The sequence below is a fragment of the Girardinichthys multiradiatus genome, chromosome 11 (genome assembly GCF_021462225.1).
Source record: "Girardinichthys multiradiatus isolate DD_20200921_A chromosome 11, DD_fGirMul_XY1, whole genome shotgun sequence".
Classification (NCBI taxonomy): domain Eukaryota; kingdom Metazoa; phylum Chordata; class Actinopteri; order Cyprinodontiformes; family Goodeidae; genus Girardinichthys; species Girardinichthys multiradiatus.
The window spans coordinates 206,587-222,057 of record NC_061804.1 but is presented as its reverse complement, the minus strand read 5'-3'; the positions used below and the strand labels follow the sequence as shown (position 1 = coordinate 222,057).

Sequence of the window (15,471 nt, the reverse complement as noted above, 5' to 3'; positions counted from 1 at the left end):
AATGAAAGTGAAACACCTGGTTTTAGACCACAATAATTTATTAGTATGGTGTAGGGCCTCCTTTTGCAGCCGATACAGCATCAATTCTTCTTGGGAATGACATCTACAAGTCCTGCACAGTGGTCAGAGGGATTTTAAGCCATTCTTCTTGCAGGATAGTGGCCAGGTCACTACGTGATACTGGTGGAGGAAAACATTTCCTGACCCGCTCCTCCAAAACACCCCAAAGTGGCTCAATAATATTTAGATCTGGTGACTGTGCAGGCCATGGGAGATGTTCAACTTCACTTTCATGTTCATCAAACCAATCTTTCACCAGTCTTGCTGTGTGTATTGGTGCATTGTCATCCTGATACACGGCACCGCCTTCAGGATACAATGTTTGAACCATTGGATGCACATGGTCCTCAAGAATGGTTCGGTAGTCCTTGGCAGTGACCCGCCCATCTAGCACAAGTATTGGGCCAAGGGAATGCCATGATATGGCAGCCCAAACCATCACTGATCCACTCCCATGCTTCACTCTGGGCATGCAACAGTTTGGGTGGTACGCTTCTTTGGGGCTTCTCCACACCGTAACTCTCCTGGATGTGGGGAAAACAGTAAAGGTGGACTCATCAGAGAACAATACATGTTTCACATTGTCCACAGCCCAAGATTTGTGCTCCTTGCACCATTGAAACCAACGTTTGGCATTGGCATGAGTGACCAAAGGTTTGGCTATAGCAGCCCGGCCGTGTATATTGACCCTGTGGAGCTCCTGACGGACAGTTCTGGTGAAAACAGGAGAGTTGAGGTGCACATTTAATTCTGCTGTAATTTGGGCTGCCGTGGTTTTATGTTTTTTGGATACAATCCGGGTTAGCACCCGAAGATCCCTTTCAGACAGCTTCCTCTTGCGTCCACAGTTAATCCTGTTGGATGTGGTTCGTCCTTCTTGGTGGTATGCTGACATTACCCTGGATACCGTGGCTCTTGATACATCACAAAGACTTGCTGTCTTGGTCACAGATGCGCCAGCAGGACGTGCACCAACAATTTGTCCTCTTTTGAACTCTGGTATGTCACCCATAATGTTGTGTGCATTTCAATATTTTGAGCCAAACTGTGCTCTTACCCTGCTAATTGAACCTTCACACTCTGCTCTTACTGGTGCAATGTGTAATCAATGAAGACTGGCTACCAGGCTGGTCCAATTTAGCCATAAAACCTCCCACACTAAAATGACAGGTGTTTCAGTTTCATTGTCCAACCCCTGTAGGCTTTAGTGTCGCTGAGTTTAGTTGAATCCTGATTTCCCACCAGGAGCCTTTGGGACTAAAAACAATAATTGTATTAAGATGGAGGAAATTCCAACCCATCCAGCAGCTGGTTGCTGACTCTAGTTAACAGAGAGATATTTTCCATAATCTGACCTAGTGGGATCATATAGATGTTGAATTAAAGTGGCCTCAGAATAGAGCCTTGAGGTACCCCACATGTAATTTTTGTTTACTCAGATTTATAATTGCTAACTGAGACAAAGTATTCCTGGTGTACCGAGTAAGATCAGTTTAGCAAAGTACCATACAGCCCCACCCACTTTTTGAGTTGTGATAACTTTGTCAGAAGCAGCGCCAAGATCCATTAAGACTTTGATAGATCACTATTGGGCGCCACTAGGGACATAACTCAGAATTAGCTTACATATACATGTATAAAATTAAACTCTTTCAAATATGATGCTGAAAACAATTCACACACTAGTGAAAAGCTCTCATATAAACCAGTAAAATATTATCAGATATTGTATCAATTGAAAGAAAGGTGTTTCAGCTCAATTCTGTTTGAAAAGTAATTTTCTAGCCTTTTTGTTATAATGAGTCCTGTCGCAGCATTTCAGGCTCATTATATGGAGCAGATGGTTGCCTACATGTGCCAGGGCAGTTTTGCTTTCCAAAAAGGATATTTCACAACAAAATTCTAACTGCGTGATTAACGTTTTTATATCCAGATTCAGTCCAGCATCAGAGTAGGCAGGCCACATGGATGTTATAGTAACCTGTGTTTGTATGACCTTCGACCATTTTGAGTAATTGTGAGTTTGTGATAGTAGGTGGGCATATGTGCTGCAAAAAGTGGGTTTGTGTGTGTTTGAGCGTGACTTTGTCACCTGGAAGTGTACATTTTTAAGTGTGGTGAGAACAGTAGAGGGCCTGGAATCCACAGCAACTGAGAGACAGGCAGGTAGACCCGTCTCCAGAAGCCCACAGGAGTCCCAGCCCAACCCAGAAATAGGTTGCCAGCAAGGCACAGAAGCAGCAACCCCCAGGCCAAAAAGGCACAGAGCAACATGCAGGACACTGAAACTTGGAGATTGAAGTTTAAAGAAGCTAGTTATTACTAGAGGAAGTTCTATGTTCATTTGGTTATTCTTAAATTTGGACTGGATAATAGATTTTAGTTGGTGATATTCAAAGAATTGACTTTTATCAATACCATATTATTCTTGTAAAACATTAAAGTGTAGGAAATCTTTTTCATCAGATATGTCTCTAAATGACTTATTGCTTTACTGTTCCAGGTGGAAACGTTAACAACCTTTTATTTGGGTTGATGTCTGGGAGAACTGAAGATCTGTTCATGTTGAGATATTCCCACCAGGCTGTCTGAGACGTTCTGATATTGATGCTTTTAAAACAGCTGCTTGATCAAAGGCCTAATAAATTGAATATCTGAGATACAGATTTCCTTACATAACTTTTGTTCATCCAGAGACTGGCTGATGGATTTTTCCAAATCTACTTTAATATACCGTATTTTCCGCACTATAAGGCGCACCGGATTATAAGGCACATAGAATAGAAGCTACTGCAGTCAAACGTTTGACTGGGGTTGCGTTATGCATCCACTAGATGGAGCTAAAGAGAATGTCAACAAAGTCAGTCAGTCAAACTTTATTAATACACTACAAACCAGCGTTCTGATAACTCCATTCACTCTCATGGTAAGGTCTCCTCTACATAGAATTCTATTGAATAGAGCCAACCGCACGTTAGGAATGCATTGGAGTCTATGAAGTTGAAGTTGAAATTAAACGTTAGTTAAAACGTGAAATTCAGTAAACACGTAAAAGAAACAGTTTGATGCACTAAATCAAACGTTAGTACTGTTAACCTTTCCTGTTTCTGTCCCCTGACCGTAGTCTGATGACACAGGGGAGACGCTTTCTCCAGGGCCGAAGTTACTAGTTTCCTCGGGGTTAACTCCCTCACTCATACATTGCTGAGTTGAGCATGAAGAAACAGCATCAAAACACTGAGTTGTTGACGAGATTCGGGGTTCTTTTTAATGACTTTGCAGCACGTAAAAACACAGGGCTTACAGACTCATACACCGCTGCTCCGGCCGCCGTCTCTACCCACCCCAAACACACAATAATACCGACGTCACTCCTTCACTCTTGATTCTCAGCTACGGCAGCACACAGCGCCACCTCTGTCCGGAGGAGTAATGTCAACATCTTCCATACACACACACGAAACATACACCCCACACACTGAGCTTCTAATCACATATAGTTCAGGCAATTCCTGCAACAGTACATTCAAACGTTATACACACACAAGTGGTGTTGGACTAGGAGTAAGCACAGTACAGGTGTTTACCGCTATTACTTCGGCGACGCCCCTGACTACGGTAGCCGTAATGCTGCAAGCGGTGCGGCTTTGTAGTTTATCAGTCGTACTGAAACATTTTGACAGAGCGCCGTGTACAACCAGTATGGATCAACCAATTAACCAATTAATCCATATATAAGGCGCTCCGGATTACAAGGTGCACTGTCATTTTAAAAAAAAATTAAAGGTTTTTAAGTGCGCCTTATAGTGCGGAAAATACGGTACTGTGATCTATGAGCCAGGTAATATTGAGAAAAGTTCCAATCCTCCTAAATGTTTAGCCTTTTGTAAAGTTTTCAAGCTCATGTGTGGAGGTTTAGATGCTCGTGAACATGCTGAGATTATAGAGTCTAAGCTTTTGAACCAAGTCTGGGTGGTTTAACTGGGACTAAGAGAAGATGTAGTTTATTTTAGGGAGAATTATCATTTTAATTGCAGATATTTTTCCTATGAGTGACAAATCTTAAGAACAGTTATCAAAACAATTTCACGTCTTTTTTCTTTTTGCATTTATGTTACATGACTTGGACTGAAACTGAAAATTAATTTGAACTAGTTTGTGGCATAATATTAAATTACAATGGAAATATGTTATTTTTATTCTTCATTTAAAAAGAATTGACCAGAATTCATTCTTTCATTTTAACTTTCTTGATCCTATTTGGAAAATGTTCTATTTATAAATGTAACTGTTCTTAAATATTTCACTAGTTTATATAAGAGTTTTTCACTGTTGTGTTTTTCAGCTTCGTATGTGAAAGGGTTTAATCTCCTAAGTGTGAATGTTGGCTAATTCTGGTTCATGTTCCTGGTGGCGCCCCATAGATCACCGCTGACATTCAATTATAAATTATCTAAGTTATTTAAAGCCTTTACTGATGGAGTCTCAGTGTCCCTCTGTGGTGATGCTGCAAGCTAAGTCTGCGTCTTTGAATCGGCGTCCCAGGTTTGAATCCAGGAAGGGCGTTCGTGCCATGTCTGTGTCATGTGACGTATTTTTACTAACGCGGTCTCCGTGCCGAGGTCCACTTAGTCTCAGTTGAGTTTTTCAATCAAAAGGGAGTAAATATCAATGAATTAATCAATCATAGTGCTTTACATGTTGGGAATATAAAAATGTTTAAATTGAAACAGAGAAAATACAACACAAAGTAACAGTAATAACATATTTAAAAAGATATAAAAGATTTTTTAAGACATGTAAAAAATATAGAAAGATATGAAAAGTATTATCTTGGTGAAAACATCCAGATAAATGACATATGAACATCACTCGTACTCGTCGTCTTCCGCTTTATCCGGGACCGGGTCGCGGGGGCAGCAGACTCAGCAGAGACGCCCAGACGTCCCTCTCTCCAGACACCTCCTCCAGCTCCTCCGGGGGGAGCCCAAGGCGTTCCCAGGCCAGCCGAGAGACATAGTCCCTCCAGCGTGTCCTGGGCCTCCTCCTGGTGGGACGTCACTGGATCACCTCCCGAGGGAGGAGTCCAGGATATGAACATTAATCACACCCAAAACAATAATGATGTGTCAAATGCCATCCAAACAGATATTTGAGCTGTGATCTAAAATATCCCAGCTCAGGGATGAGTTGTAGCTCTGTTTGCAAGGAGTTCCAGAGCTAAGGAGCAAAAACACCAGACAAACAATCCCTCCATTTTTTATATATTGTCTCTCTGCCTTTGTTTTCTCCAAACTGGATTACAGGAATTGACTTTTTTCTGGGATCTCCTCCAAAAACATGTGCCACAATAGTCCTCATGCAAGTACGAGCATATCACACCCATCCTTTGCTGCCTCCACTGGCCCCCAGTCCCATTTCAAGTCCAATATAAAATTCTTCTGCTCACCCATAAATGCATCAGTGCCCACAGTCCATCTTTAAAGTCCATCCTAAAGTGTACTAGAAGCCTTGGAGAAAAGAGAGCTGCATTTTGCACCAGTTGAAGCTTGTGGAGGATGGACTGACTGATTTCAGTATACAGGGCATTATTGTAGTCCAGCCTGGAGCTAATGAAGTCAAGAATAGCCTTTTCAAAATCTGCCAAAGCTAGAAAAGGTTTCATTTTTGACAAGAACCTTAACTGGAAAGTTATGTTTCCAGTTGACTCAGTGGTGCAGATATGAACACGAACCGGAAACACAGATGAGAAAAAGGCGGCACCATTCTCTTCACATCTTGAGAAATGTCCTTTTGTGGATAAACTGGCTTTTAATAATCTTTCCAAACAGGTTTTGTTGGATATGGGGCAGCAATGACCAACTGATGCATCTTGATCTAGTTTCTAGAGATTTTGATCACTGCATGTGTTTACACCTGTCCACGCCTTTACCTGCTGGACAAAAGCGTTCAGGTGTCAACTTTTCTGTAGTAAACCTGGGCTCTAATTGTTTCTGTTTCAGAGTCGTCGGCAGCAGAGTGTAAAACTGAAGGAAGCGGGAAACAGCCTCTTTAAAGCTGGAGGTGAGTACAAACCAATTTAGTAGTTAGTGGTTTACAGACCAGATCATGCTGTCTCTCTGTGGACTTTTATAGACAGACTTGTTTGAACGTTTCCACATATTGTCACATTTCAACCACAAATAAATATATTTTATTGGAATTTAATGTGAAAAACCAACACAAAGTGGAATAGAGTTGTGAAGTGGAACAAAAATTATACATGATTTCTATTTTGTTTTACAAATAAAAAACAGAAAAGTCTGGTGTACAATAGTATTTAGCTCCCTTTACTCTGAGTGCAACTAATTGCCTTCAGAAGTTGCTTGATGATTGCTATTGACTAAGTAGAGTCCACCTGTGTGTCATCGAATCTCAGTACAAATACAGCTGCTCTGTGACGTCCTCAGAGGTTGGTTAGGAGAACATTGGGAGCAAACAGCATCATGAAGTCCAAGGAACAACCAGACAGGTCAGGGATAAAGTTCTGGAGAAGTTTAAAGCAGGATCACTGTCAGGTTTAAACCAACCTAACAATACTTATAACATCACAAAAAGAAAAGAGAGACAAAGTATAAGTTATTTTACTCGCTGCGAGGAGAAACGGTCAAGATTTGCTCAGTTACAGATCTCGCACCGCTCTGAACAGCATCTGTCCGCACCTTTCTTTTATTATCTTTCGGGGGTCCCTATTTTACAAAGAACATTAATCTCTAAAGGATGGGAAAACAACAGCTGCATCGTAAACAAGTCATAAACAGCTTTATACATTAACAACACATTTCCACAGTCCTCTTTCAGCTTCCAGGGTCAGTTGTGCCTTTTGTTGAGTGTAATCAGCCTTCATCTTTATGACCTCCTCAACTGGACTGCTTCCTTCTCTGCTCCATTTATGATCCTTGCCTGCAAACAAAACTCACACATCCGTTACTCACACAAACATCATGAAAGGTTATAAAATCAAATAGTCAAGTTAAAGAATAGGAGAAAATATAAGATAAATCTATATTCAATATTCCAACATTTCCCCCTGTTTATCTAATATCTGCTCATTTTCTCATATCACATAAACAGCCACTTCTGTCAGATATTTTTTAACTGTAAGATTATTTTCATGAGTACAAAGACAATTATACTTAGAGGTACTTACTGACATTTAAATCACAGAATCATATAGAAATGGATCTGAGTACAGGTCAGAAAAGTGGTCAGTCCCATCCTCATCATCTTCATCATCCTGATGTTTAAGTAACAGATAGAGTTGTGTAACTCTGCTTTCCATAGGAGAAATAGCTGTTGTGATGAGACGGTTAAGCAGAGAACGAAGGCAGGGAATACAACAACATCCACACAATGTCAAAATTTCAGCAAACACTGCAAAGGAAATTATTACTGATGATACTAAAATGTTATACTTCCCAAACACATCCAGCCAGGAGTCCCACATTGAGGTATCTACTCCAGAATGCTCCTTCATTTTGCCTTTTAAAGATCTCAAACCTTCTATGGCTTTAGTGAGGCTGCCATCAGCCAGCAGTGTTGTTAGGTATGAATGTGCAACATTTTTCTCCAAAAATAGCACAAACTTCTCCTTTTTCAGCTAACAACATGTCCAAAGCAATTCTATTCTGGAATGTCATCAGGGAAGTTGAAGCCAATTAGTCATGGACAGTTTCAAACCCGCTTTGTGTCCAATTTCTTAGTTTTTTGTACATTGTAGTGAATATAGTTGATCCTGTCTACGTTTCTGTTCAACGTACACCACCAACAGATACTTGATTCAAATCTTGCAGCTACTTGATCAGTTAATTTATCTTCATCTATAGCATCAATGTATGTAGAGTCTCCCTCAGTCTGCCAAGCTACTTCTCTGCACTTCCTATCACACCAATCATGTGGATTTAACACTAAATAGTCCATCTGTTACTTCATCTACTAACATAGGATATAACTATAAAGTAATTAAGCACAGAGTCCTGTTACTTTTGAAGGTGATCAATCAAACAACCACCACCAAATATCTCCTCTAGAGACTAGTTTAAAACACTTATTTAATTTTACAATTGTAATACACCATACTGCAATGACATTTCCCAATTTATTACCTCTCTCTGTCATATTTATACATGTATAGTTTCCAGTGGTGACTCGCTTATGGAAAACTGATTTATCCTTATCTGCTCTAATTACAGGAAAAACAGAATCCTTGTGCTACACATTTCATTAGGATTAGTTTGATTTATTTCTTCCATCACACAGAGTTGTGGTATCACAGCTGGAATTATTTATAATAAAAGCCTTGAACCCAAACACACAACACAATCTCTTTTAGTCATGTTAGCCGCTTGTTCTACCATCAATAACCAGTTATTATTTGTTCCTGATACTCCTGTAATAACCTGGAACTTAGTCATCTGTGGTTAAGTTTCCTAACATAATTTTTACTCTCTTCGCTTTGTTACCTGGATTACATTATCAGCTTTATGGAACTTAAACAACTTCTTTTAATAACTAGCATAAGCAGTGGTGCACCACTCTGGTGTCCAATTATTTCCTTCATCAGCTACCATCATGGACCATGAGGTGTCTCTTCTATCATTAGTTAAGTACCATTTATAACTTCTATAATCCTGTCCTTTCCTTCCTCATTTAGTCAAGCTAATGAGTGGATCAGCACCACAGCTATGGTTTTAGATTTCACGCACACTTGAATACCATAAGTATAAGAAGTTTGTTTAGTACACATAGTTAGGTTATCTTACCTACCTTGATTTAGCGCTACTTGTTTCATATGACTCATAGCAGGTGTTGTTACATTCTAATTTATCTTGACTGGTTCCCAGAAAAATAAAAATCAATATGAGGAAAAAATATATATAACCACCCAGCATCGGAAAGCATTGTTCATCCATCTAGAAATCATTTTGGCTGAAATTTTCACTCCTCTAAATGGTTCCAGTGTCTTAATTGTCTTCACTGACTTTCGGATCTCTCCAGACTCTAAATGTCTGGGTCCACCCTATTATCAGTCTATAAATCACTTCCCCTGACGGAGCTTTCAACCAAAATGATCTTTTTACAATGTGTAAGGTGAATCCAGGTTGATCTCTCAGTTATTTTACTGCCCTTGCAGTGGTTAATAATAACTAATATGGATCCTCCCACTTAGGTGAAATACCAATGCTTCTTCTTTACACTCCTTATTAACACCCAATCTCCTGGTTTCACTAGTTAGTTTTCCTGCTGGGAAATAGAACATTCCTCATTAGTTTAAATTTATTTCTGTTGGTTTCTAACATACTCCTCATATAATCAACTAGGTTAGCTTCTTCATCTAACTCCCACTTATTTTTTAACTGTGGTAATCTGTATGGTCTTCCACATAACGTTTCATAGGGTGTTAACCCTGAGGTAGTTGTAATGTTTAGTTGGAAATAGTTCTATCCATTTAGAAAATGCATCTATAACGACTAAACAAAACTTTTTCCCTTCACTCTGATTTAACTCAATAAAATCCATATGAATTGTTTGAAAAGGGTTTCTTAGTTTTGCAAATTGTCCCCTTCGTTGTCTTAACTTCCCTTGTAGATAATGTTTTACACATGCTAAACATGTTTTACAAAACTTTTTTAATAAGTATTTTTAGAATTTAATCCATATGTTATATAATATTAATATATCTGTCCTACTATTCCCCCCTGTTGAGACATTATGAAACACGATGGCTCAATATTGCTTCCATTTATAGGTTCTTTGGTAGGACAGGTTTATTATCTGGTCATATATAGATTTCATCTTTTAATGCAGCTCCATGTTTTTTCCACATTTCTATCTCCTGTAGTGAGCTTTGTTGTTGCATCTTTTCTAACACTATATCCATTGTCACCAATGAATATCCTGTTTGTGTCTTCTCCCTCTCATCTTTTTAGAGAAATCATTCACATAAACTATTTCATGATCCTGCAAATCACTTCTAATTTATTTATTTCTTTTTCTACTAATTCTGCAGTATTAATGCTGAAACTGCATGGGAAACTCTTAAGGTTAAAAGGTGAAACAACACTATTGCAGCAATTACAGCTCTCACATAATATAGTTGCGCACACGCAACACTATCTAGTTTTGAAAAGAAATAGGCTATTATTTTCATTTTATCTCCATGTTGTTGAACCAGAACTGAAGTCATAAAATGTCCCTTGCAATCTACCATCTGAACAAACGGTTTACTATAATCTGGTAATGCTAAAGCAGTACTGGCTTCACTCCATTTCAGTTCAGACGTCATTTTCAGCTCTTCCTCATACATTAGTTGGTTTAATGGAGCTACTATTTCTGTATAATTTGGCACCCAGTTTCTACAATAATTAGTTAGTCCAAGGAAGGACATCATTTGCTTTTTTGTTACTGGTTTTAGAACTTGTAATATTGCAGTCTTTCTTTCTTCTACAATTGTGTGTCCCCCTGCGCTAAAATTATGACCTAAGTATTTAACCTCATTTTTACACAATTGAAGTTTCTTTTTACTGACTTTGTGTCCTTCTTCTGCTAAATGTTTTAATAATGCTATTGTATCATTTTTACAAGTCTCCTCATCAGGAGAGGCTAATAGCACATCATCAACATATAGTAAAACCTGACTACCTCCTGGAGGGTCAAACTTGGCCATACTTGCACTCATTACCTGAAAGTATATAGTTGGACTTTCATAGTAACCTTGAGGTAGTCTGGTATAAGTATATCTTTGTCCCTCAAAGGTGAATGCAAACCAGAACTGTCTATCTTTCCTGTTGATGGAGCTTGTTTATTAACTGGGAAAATGGGGGTGTTAAATGGTGAATCCTCACATTTTATTATCACCCCTGCAGTTATTAAATCCTTTATTACTGGTTTTATTCCTTCACGAGCATCATATTTCATAGGGTTTTATTTTACTCTGGGCCTGTATTCTGTTTTTGCTCTAATCTATTCAAAAAACTGTTCCTCCTGTTCAGTAAGGAATATTTCTCATTGTTGTTTTGTATGTAAATGTATCTCTTCCTGCACTGTCACTGTCCAAAATAATAATTTTCTAGTTAATCCTGTGGATGCACTAGGTTCTGTATTCATTAAGTTACCATGACTTTTATAGGGGTTACTTTATTTAATACTTCTTCATAAGTTTTATCTTGTCCAGGAGTATTTTTATACCACATGGTAATATGTAGATCATCTGGTGTCATCTGATCTTGTAGTTGAGTAATGACATTTCTTCCTTCTGTTAGTAAAGCTGTCCCTACGTTTAGGGATGGTTTATTCAGAACATCCAGTTAATAGTGGTAATAAGGTGGTCCTACTCCTTTTTTAACATCAACACCCTGATGTGTATTTGTCTGTAATCTCCTCTGCTCACTCCTTCTCTGACCCCTGCGGTTTTGTTCTCTGCCTCTAAATTTTTCTCTTCCTCTGTTGTTTTAATAATAAATCTGCTCTTCTTCTTCTTGCTAAAAAAAGGTGTTGCCTATTTAATTGTTTATTTATTTATTTATTTCCTTTTTTTTTTTTATCTCCTTCATAACTTTTTCTGCATGGAGGGCATGATTTACATAGTCTTCTAGATTTGCTGTGGGGAACCCTATAAAATATCTCCTTACCCAGGTATTAATTGCATCCCTTTAACCAGCATGTAGTGCATTTTTTTTAAACTGCTGTTAATAAGCTCCTTGCTTCATCTTCTTGTAGACCACTATGTATTTTAAACATTTTTGTCAGTCTAATCCCATATTCTTCAAAAGGTTATTTGTCTTTTTGTTTCACTCTGGCTATTAAAAAGAGTAAAATATTTTCTAAGGTTACACAGAAAAAACCCGTGTCATGCCATGAACCTCCGTGATAAACTGTATCAACAGCCTTCAGCATCTCAAATAATAATAAAAAATAAACACAAATAAAACATAGATGAGGTACAGCCATGGTGGGGATGGATTTATTCACCAAAGGGACTCATTTTAGTCCATCTTATCCTGTCAAACCTCATCAGATCTTTGGTACAAAACAAAAACTTTCCACCTACTCTTTTTACTCCCTTTCTTCTGTCCTGCTGTTCTACTTTACAAGTTCATCAAAAATTACTTCTTAGCCCTCTGACCTTTTCTGCTTTCCACAAAAACGTCCATTCTTATCTCCTGCATCACATCTCTCTCTTTTTAGTTATTTTTAACCAATAATCTGCATCCTCATAACCTTCTTTGTCCATTTTTCTTAAATCACGTTTACTTTTAATGTACTTTTAATTATTGCATCCTATAGATTAACTAATTTTTTAGAGTTTAAACGACCATCATAATGATATGTGGTTATCCATTTATCTAAATATTTTCATTTTAATATTTTAATTTGATCCTGTGCTTCCATAAATTTCCAATCTTTACATTATTATTAATTTTAGTGTATTTAAATCACCCTTTTCCCATTTTTTTATTTAAATTTGGTCCAGTATATAAATACCTAGGGTATTCTAAATACTGGATTATTCTGCTCAGTAGGGTGACAGAAAAATCTCCTTTTGTGGTAATTCTCAATTCAACTCTTTCGAGTGGAGAAATCTTGCCTTTGCTTCCACAAAAGTTAGTCACTAACAATCCTACTGCTTTGGTATGAGGTAAAACCTAGTGGTTTAAATCCTCCATTTATTTCTCACATACACACATTTAAACGCAGATTTTTCTTAGTATTTTTTTGTTGTTTAAAATACTTAAACACAGACTCCGCCGTTCTGGAAACACGGAATTTTAGTATTACTTTCTTAATACTTAAGAGGACTCTGTCGTCCCCTATAACCTCGGAATTTTCAGTATTTTTACTAATACTTTAAGCAGGACTCCGGCGCACTGCTGTTACCTGTTAGGGCCTAGGATTCACAGGGTTTTACTTCACGCAATGACCCCCAGTCATTCGTCACACTTTTGTTTTAAATTTAGATTCAACTCACCACTTTGTCCTCTCCTCTCTCTTAGAGTTCTGTCAGCCGTCAGACTCCAGCGGGCGGGCCGAAATCCAGTCCCTCAAAGGGTCTGTGTGTCTTCCTGATGAAGACAGCCGTGCGCACGGTCTTTTCCTGGAGTCTACCGACCCGCTGGAGTCATCAGGCGTAGTTGGAATCCAGCTCGAAAGGACCAAATTAATGTCAGGTTTAAACCAACCTAACAATATTTATAACATCACAAAAAGAAAAGAGAGACAAAGTATAAGTTATTTTACTCGCTGCGAGGAGAAACGGTCAAGATTTGCTCAGTTACAGATCTCGCACCGCTCTGAACAGCATCTGTCCGCACCTTTCTTTTATTATCTTTCGGGGGTCCCTATTTTACAAAGAACATTAATCTCTAAAGGATGGGAAAACAACAGCTGCATCGTAAACAAGTCATAAACAGATTTATACATTAACAACACATTTCCACAGTCCTCTTTCAGCTTCCAGGGTCAGTTGTGCCTTTTGTTGAGTGTAATCAGCCTTCATCTTTATGACCTCCTCAACTGGACTGCTTCCTTCTCTGCTAGTTCAGCTCCTATTTATTATACTGCAGACAAACTCATCAGATCATTTACTCACACAAACAGCATGAATGATTATAAGATCAAATAGTTAACTTAAAAAATAGGAGAAACTATAAGACAAATCTTTATTCAATTATTCCAACAATCAGGCTATTAAAATATTTCCAAGCTTTGAACATCTCATGGAGCTCTGTTCAATCCATCATCTGGAAATGGAAAGAGTTTGGCACAACTGGAAACCTACCAAGACAAGGCCGTCTACCTAAACTTACAGGCCCAACAAGGAGAGCACTGGTCAGAGATGCAGCCAAGAGGCCCATGGTGACTGTGGATGAACTGCAGAGATCTGCAGCTCAGGTGGGGGAATCTGTCCACAGGACAACTATTAGTGGTGCAATGAATAAATGTGGTCTTTATGGAAGAGTGTCAAGAAGAAAGCCATTGTTAAAAGAAAACCATAAGAAATCCTGTTTGCAGTTTGCCAGAAGCCACGTTGGAGACCCAGCAAACATGGAAGAAGCTGCTTTGGTCAGACGAGACCAAAATTGAACTTTTTGGCCAAATGCAAAACGCTCTGTGTGATGGAGAACTAACACTGTACATCACTCTGAACACACCATCCCCACTGTCACATATGGTGGTGGCAGCATCATGCTCTGGGGCTGCTTCTCTTCAGCAGGTACAGAGAAGGTGGTCAGAGTTGATGGAAGATGGATGGAGCCAAATACAGGGCAATCTTAGAAGAAAACCTGTTGGAGTCTGCAGAAGACTTGAGACTGGGGTGGAGGTTGACCTTCCAGCAGGACAACGACCCTGAACATGAAGCCATGGCTACAATGGAATGGTTTAGACAAAAAATATTCATGTGTTAGAATGGCCCAGTCAAAGTCCAGACCTAAACCCAATCAAGAATCTGTGGCAAGATCTGAAACCTGCTGTTCACCAGCATTCTTCATCTAATCTGACTGAGCTGGAGCTGGTTTGCAGAGAAGAATGGGCAAAGATTTTAGTCACTAGACGTGAAAAGCTGGTGGAGACGTACCCTTAAAGACGTGCAGCTGTAACTGCAGCAAAAGGTGGTTCTACAAAGTATTGACTCAGGGGGGCTGAATACTTTTGCACAATGCCCTTTTCAGTTTTTTATTTGTAAAAAAATAGAAATCGTATAATTTTTGTTACACTTCACACTTCTATACCACTTTGTGTTGGTTTTTGAAATGAAATTCAATTCAATTCAAAAATACTTTATTAATCCCAAAGAGAAATTAAATGTTGTTATAGCTCATATTATGAAGGTTTCTTCAAAGAGACGTTGTAGATGCTGATGGCTGTGGGCAGGAAGGATCTCCTGTAGCTCCGTCTTACAGCAGATCTGAAGAAGCCTCTGACTGAAGACACTGTTGTTGTAGGACAGTCTGATGAAGAGGATTCTCAGGGTTCTCCATAATGTTCTTCATTTTATGAAGAATCCTTTTTTCCAATAAAGTAAATTTTTGTTTGTGGTTGTAATGTGACAATATGTGGAAATGTTCAAGGGGTATGAATACTTTTACAAGCCACTGTTAATCAGAACTAGGATTATGTTTCTGCCAAAACTGAGCTGATCCAGAACCTCAGCAGAGAACACAGTAGGAACATTCTATTACTGATCAGTTTTACTGTGTTATTTGGACCCTGATGGTCTTCAGACCACAGGACCAGACTCTAAAGTAACATCTCACTCACCTTGTTCAGTCTCATGAAGGTGGAACGGATAAAGAATATTGCCAAGGTTGATGCTGTAAACTACACCCACACATGGTCTCTGCAGATCAGCCTGTATAATGTAAAAGTGATCAA

General features: G+C 38.7%; 1 protein-coding gene across 3 annotated transcripts in view; it reads left to right on the top strand.

The window, feature by feature from the left end:
- Positions 1 to 15,471, top strand: part of ttc1 (tetratricopeptide repeat domain 1) — a 28,311-nt gene that overhangs the window by 3,267 nt on the left and 9,573 nt on the right. For all 3 annotated transcript variants that reach the window (XR_007040253.1, XM_047378877.1, XM_047378878.1), the window contains one exon: positions 6,063 to 6,123. Coding sequence is in view for 2 of the 3 variants with exons in the window: in XM_047378877.1 (XP_047234833.1) it covers positions 6,063 to 6,123 (61 nt within the window). In the remaining variant the exon portion in view is untranslated. The remainder of the gene's footprint in view (positions 1 to 6,062; positions 6,124 to 15,471) is intronic.